At 38.6% G+C, this 6,381-nt stretch overlaps 1 protein-coding gene across 8 annotated transcripts in view; it reads right to left on the reverse strand.

Moving 5' to 3' along the window:
* RPS6KB1 (ribosomal protein S6 kinase B1) overlaps window positions 1–6,358 on the reverse strand; it is a 36,433-nt gene extending 30,075 nt beyond the window's left edge. For 2 of the 8 annotated variants that reach the window (XR_012499459.1, XR_006723320.2), the window contains exon 1: window positions 6,123–6,354. Coding sequence is in view for 5 of the 8 variants with exons in the window: in XM_010951022.3 (XP_010949324.1) it covers window positions 6,123–6,263 (141 nt within the window). In the remaining 3 variants the exon portion in view is untranslated. Of the gene's footprint in view, window positions 1–5,505; window positions 5,627–6,122 lie in introns of those variants that run through there. The other 6 variants (XM_010951022.3, XM_010951024.3, XM_045513741.2 and 3 more) reach the window with 6 other exon arrangements.
* Window positions 6,359–6,381: the final 23 nt, after the last annotated feature.

Raw genomic sequence — 6,381 nt, forward strand, 5'->3', positions numbered from 1 at the left:
AATTGAATTACTTTTACTGTACACTTGAAACTAACACAACATTGTAAATCAACTACAATTTTTTTAAAAAGTGCAAGACTTGTATATTTGATAATTCCAAAGCATTACTGAAAAAAATTATAAAAGACCTAAATAAATCAAAAGGTGTCCCACATTCTTAGATCAGACGACTTAATATTTTTAAGATGGCAATAGTAACCAAACTGGTCTACAGATTCAACTCAACTCTAAAAATCCCAGGTTCCTTTCTTGCAGAAATTGACAAGCTAATTCTAAAACTTACTCAGAAACACAAGGGGCCCAAAATAGCCAACACAGTCCTTAAAAAGGGGAACAAGGTTGAGGAACTGATGTCCTGATTTCAAAATGTACTACAAACCAACAGTTATCAACACAGTGTGGTACTGTCATAAGGACAGAAATATAAATCAATGAAATAGAATTGAGAGCGCAGAAATAAACCCTTACATTTATGGTCAACTGCTTTTTAACAAAGATGCCAAGAAAATTCAATGGGACAGGAACAATCTTTCAATAAATGGTGCTGGGATAACTGCATATCCACATGCAAAAATTTATTTTGGGCCCCTACCTTCACATCGTACAGCGAAATAGATCACAGACCTAAACAGAAGAGCTAAAACTATAAACTCTTAGAAGAAACCTGGGACGGAGTAAATCTTCATGATCTTGAGGTAAGCAATGATTTCTTAAGACAGATCACAAAAGGCATAAAAGATTAAAGAAAAAAACCGATAAAATGAATTTATTCAAAATTTAAAATTTTTGCACTTTGAAAGATACTATCAAGAAAGTAAAAAGAAAATCCACAGAATAAAAACATATAAAGAACTTCTACAACTCAATAATAATAATTTAAAAAAAACAATTTTAAAAACAATGAGTTAGGATCTGAACAGGTGTTTCTCCAAAAAAGATACATAAATGGCAATCACATGAAAGGATGTTTGACATTATTAGTCATTAGGGAAATACAAACCCAAACCACACTAAGATACCAATTTATATCAACTAGGATGGCTATAATTAAGACAAATGGTAACAAGCTTGGCAAGGATGTAGAGAAACTGGAACCCTCACTCACTGCTGGCAGCAGTGTGGTACAACTACAACCACTTTGGAAAACAGTTTGGCAGTTTCTTCAAAAATTAAACAGACTTACCATATGATCCAGCAAATCTACTCCTAGGTATCTAACCAAAAGAAATGAAAACGTATGTTCCACAAAGACTTAGGCACAAATGTTTAAAACAGTATTATTCACAACAGCCAAAAAATGGAAATAACTCCAACAAACATCAACTGGTGAAATGATAAATGTGGGTGATCTTAACAATCGAATACTATTTGGTCATAAAAAGGAATGAAGTACTGATATACTACAACATAGATGATCTTCAGAAACATTATTTTAAGTGAAAGAAGCCAGACACAAAAGGTCACATATCGTATAATTCAATTTACATGGACTGTCCAGAAAAGACAAATTCACAGAGATGAGAAGTAGACCAGTGGTAAAGCCTAGGGCTGGAGGTGGCAATGAGGAGAGACTGTAAATTGGCCTAAAGTTTCTTTTGAGGGCAACAGAAACGTTCTAAAATTAAACTAAGGTGTGGTTGTACAACTCTATAAATAGAAAAGTCACAGAATTTTTACAAAAAAATGGTAACTTGACAGCAGAAATTCAGTTTTTAGCATTACAAACTATAGCTTTAAAATGAGTATTCTTAAATACAGTCTGATTATGAACTCTTTCAATTTACATAAAAGTGTATCACTTAAATGAAAATAGGACGATTAAAGGTTTTATTGAAAATTTTAGAACAATTCAAAAAAATATTTAAATGGACTCATCTTTCTTCAAAGATACCACTACACAGTCAAGATACACAAAGAAAACTGACAGCATTCTTACACAATGGATGCTTAAATGCCCCCACAAAACACAAGTTTATTTTAGTCAGAACCTGCTCAGGGAGTAAACAAGTCAGGATGATGTCTAACACCAGCCATGTATGTTTTATGATTAGATCTAGGCAAATGGAGGGGCAGTATCAAGGGGAAAAAAAATTCTTGCAGTTTCAACTTGATAGTTTCTTTTCTGTGTGAGGACGGGCAGGTAGGGGTGGTTGTGGCTATAAGTAGTTTTTGGGTTTTTTTTTGGTCTCTGGTGCTTCATACAATCACCTATGATGGCTTCACTTTAAAGACAAAAAACTAACTTCTATAAAACTGGTATTATATAATTATTTTTTCTTTAATGTTCATTTCACTTAATTCTAAATCAAAGACCACAGAGTAGTTAACACTAAACTATATGACTTTGAAGCCACCTAGAAAGATATGCCCTGTGGCTATGTTTCATTTCCGGAGCCAGCCAAGCCTGCATTACCACCTGCATCTGGGTTTATGACTTCCTACCGTTACCTTCTTGGAACAGAAGCATTTGAGGCACAATTCTTTCCTGCTACTAAATGTTACCTTTAGAAAGTCTCACAACGGAATCATTAAGTTATTATATAATACATACTGACACCTTCCTTAACAGGAAACTATTCCGGTTTTTTTTTTTTCTACTGCCCTGACCCATCCGGTGCTTTATGTGTGCCACTATGGCTGACAAAGCCGAATCTTCCTAATCTAAGATACTACACAAGATACACCGTTTCAGACTAGCCCACCACAATGACTATTCACAAAGTTTTAAATTAAAATTGTATATAAATTAAAGTTAATATGCCTAAAGTCCCAGTGAAAGAGCACATTTTATAAAAATGTAAATAAATTGTTACCGAATAGGTGAAATATCCCCAATCCAGACATTCTTTGAACATACCATCTGTATAGCACTATTTTTCAAAATACTAAAAATTTTCAAACTTTTTGCTCAATAAAAATCTAATAGCCCAATCCGTAATTTGTGCAGTAAGGCTCTGTGACGATTTCAAATTTTGAACTGATAGAGTAAAAATTTCGAATTAGTAGAGTAAAGATTTTTTAAAGTTGCAGTAACAATTTTTTAACTTTGTGTCTCCACAAAAAGTAGAGGTTTCCAACATTTTCTTAATCTAACGAAAATCTCTAGAGGAAAATTTTCCCTTAGTTTCAACTCTGTCCCCAAATTATACCATCACCAGAGAAAAAGAAAAAAAAAAAAAGTACCATCCACTGGTTTTAATACAGTGTTTAAAATGTATTAATTTACTCTCTTCATCTCACTGAAGAATTAACTATGCTATGTAAATGCATATATTTACTAATACAGGTGCACTCAGTGTAACATATCTCTAAATAAGGCCAATGATAAAAAGAAAGGAATGAAAGAAGGAAGGAAGGAAAGAAAAAAAACAAAGTACAGTTCTAAAAATGCAGCACCTCTAGTATAACTGCATTTATTACTAAGTCTCTAGGCATAGATGAGGGTAAACTTGAATGATTGGTTCCTTGGCAATGAGTAACACTGACAAGCTACATTTCCATAAACTAGCTAACTGCTTAATTTACCAGGATATTTTGAGAGTACTTTATATACCTGATCGCATGTAATCTTCAGTTTACAGAAATGAAAAAAGTGTCACAAAGATTAAGCGACTTATTCTAGATCACACAGTCAGTGAGCATGGCTGGAGGGACCTGAATTCACTTTTGACACACCACAAACAGATATATTATGAACAAGAGTAGTAAATGCAATGAAGAAGCTATGCAATGAAGCTCGATGAACTGAGTCAGAAGATAGCACCACTAGTTACCTCCATGGTCTTAGACAGTTCTCTCTCTGGCGGATGCCTCAGCTTCCTTACTGTATTAGATTTTTTTTTCTTTTTTTTGGGAGGGGGGGATCAGGTTTATTTACTTATTTTTTAATGGAGATACTGGGGATTGAACCCGAGACCTTGTGCATGCTAAGCACGTACTCTACCACTGAGTTATACTCTCCCTCCTCAATTTCCTTACTATAAACTGAAGAAGTGAGGCTACTCTGATACATACCAATGTTTAAAAACATTTGTGTACTAAAGGATATAAATTCACAAGTAGCCAGAATATTAATTATATTATTGCACATTCACAGTAGCCAGACTTTCTAAGAACCTAAATTTCTCTCATTTTTCAGAACTTTTAAATTTTATTTTAGGTAAACCTGGATGTCACTGAATCTCCTTGGGTGGCCAACCCAATCCCACTCCCAACTCTTTCTGCTTGTCCACCTTATACTTCTTAGAATAATACACTCAAAACAAACATTTTCAGCTCCGTAAGTAAGATGTATTCTGCTGAAGGCTCTTCTCAAAATCCTCTATAATTACTTTTGCTCTTTCCCCAAAGCTCCTTTCCCCAAGGTAGTGACCCCATTTCTTTCTCTTTCCTATTTCCACCAATTTCCCTGGCCTCCTCTTCCACACCCTCCCCAAATCCTACTTGCTTGTACCCAGAAAAACAAATGTCCAGGAGAGATCCTAGTTCCTAACAGGAATCTTAATACCGTATTTTACTTCCAACCCCTAATAAATCCATGGTCTGTAAATTCTATCAGTTCAACTGATGAAGATTTTATAAAGCACCCTTTCTATCCTGTTTTCCCCTCTGCTCTGCTCCAAAGCCACTGCCATATGGAACCAATATAATTGATTAGAGCTTGTTATACGTAATAAAAGTAATCCCGTATTTCTTCCAAATCGTAATTAGTGTATCACATGTTCCATTAAGAAGCTAACTGTATTTCCATATGCAAACATATTAAAAAGTACACATCTAAATACCCACCTTCCAAACTGTCTGGTTTTGATTTAGACTCACTTGATTATGAAAAGAACAGTATTTTAGCCCATGTAGTTTCTTCAAGTGTTCAAAGTTCTTTTACACATAGCATCTCAGTCTTTTGTCAACAAGCAGAGCAAAACTTACTTGCCAGAGGAGGAAAATCGGGTGAGGAAAAGAAAGGAAAGCCCCATATGTAGTTACAGCAAACATCTGACATCAGCCATGTACTTATCTAGACAATGGAATTTAGAATCTAAATTACCATGAGGTTATCACTGATGATCATTTGCCCAGAATCAGTGATTTAGTATGACAACACCATTTTTTGAACATCAGGTACAATTTGTGACTTTTCACAATTTATGTTGAAAAAAAAATCCTGAATAAAGAATAACAAACTACTAAGACAGCAAAGGTAAAACCAAGCTATGCATTAGGAAAAACAGTTCTAAATTTAGCGCCCTAAATTACAGCAAGGAAAGCCCTCACACCACCATTCACAAGTCTCAGTTCAAGCAATTTATTTTTGGCAAGCCAAATCACAGCTGTCAACGCTGGTTTTTTTCCGCCCCAAAATTACATCAAGTATTTTGAAAAAATATAGACATCTTCAACTAGGGGAGAATTAAATTACAAATGCCGTGTGTCGTTATAAATGTTTTTTTTTTTTTAAGTCACACGGAAGGGGGTTAAAAAAAAAAAAAAAGCAAACAAACAAACCCTGGAAGATGCAGCAGAGCCCCCTTGCTCCCGAAATAAAACTCCTGGTGGCTGTAACAGCAGCGGCAGCGCTACTCCCGACAGAAGTTTTCAGCTGTCACTTCTAACAGCTGAGCGCTTCCTAGGAGAGAAGCGACAGGCCGAGAAAAGAGGTGGTTGTGGGAGGTCTGAAGATTTAATACTTGAAATCTTACCCTCGAAGGGAAACCCTTCCGCACTTCACCTGCACTTACGGGACACTCAGCAAGCGCAATCCACCCCCCGCCCAACCACACACACACCTTTAACACCACTCTCGCCCGGTCACACTCAAGTCCGAGAGCTCCAGGAATCGACCACGCGCCCTTTCTCGTTCCCTCCACAGACAGACTGATCCTGGCTGCGCTGATCTAGGGCTGGGGGCGCGACCTGCACCTGCAAGCCCCGCAGAGGCCTCACACCTAGGGCCAGGTCCGCCCCGCCCGCTCCCCTGCTTCGGGCCGCGCGGCGCCTCGGCTCCTCCCGCAGACTACTCGCGCCCCCCTGGGTCTCCCCGCTCTCGGACGCACCGGGCTTCCAGGGCCCGTGCCGCCGCCCTGGCCCTGTCACCTCGGGCCCCCCGGGACCCCGGGCCTCACCCCCTCCTCCAGCTCATCTTCAGAGCCCGCGTCTTCTGGCTGATCCAGGTCTATGTCAAACACTCCTGCCATGTCCTCAGCTTCCCTGTCTCGGAAGTCCGGCGCTGGGTAAAAGCCGTCCCGCCTCCGTCGTGGCCTCATGGGCCCGGACCCGCCGCAGCCACAGCCGCCACTGCCGCCATCACCGGCCGCTTGGGCTCAGTGCGTCTGCGCCTAGGCCCTAGACTGGCTCCTCACGTTCAGCGCTGGAGCATGCGTA

Source organism: Camelus bactrianus, chromosome 16 (assembly GCF_048773025.1).
Source record: "Camelus bactrianus isolate YW-2024 breed Bactrian camel chromosome 16, ASM4877302v1, whole genome shotgun sequence".
NCBI classification, from domain to species: domain Eukaryota; kingdom Metazoa; phylum Chordata; class Mammalia; order Artiodactyla; family Camelidae; genus Camelus; species Camelus bactrianus.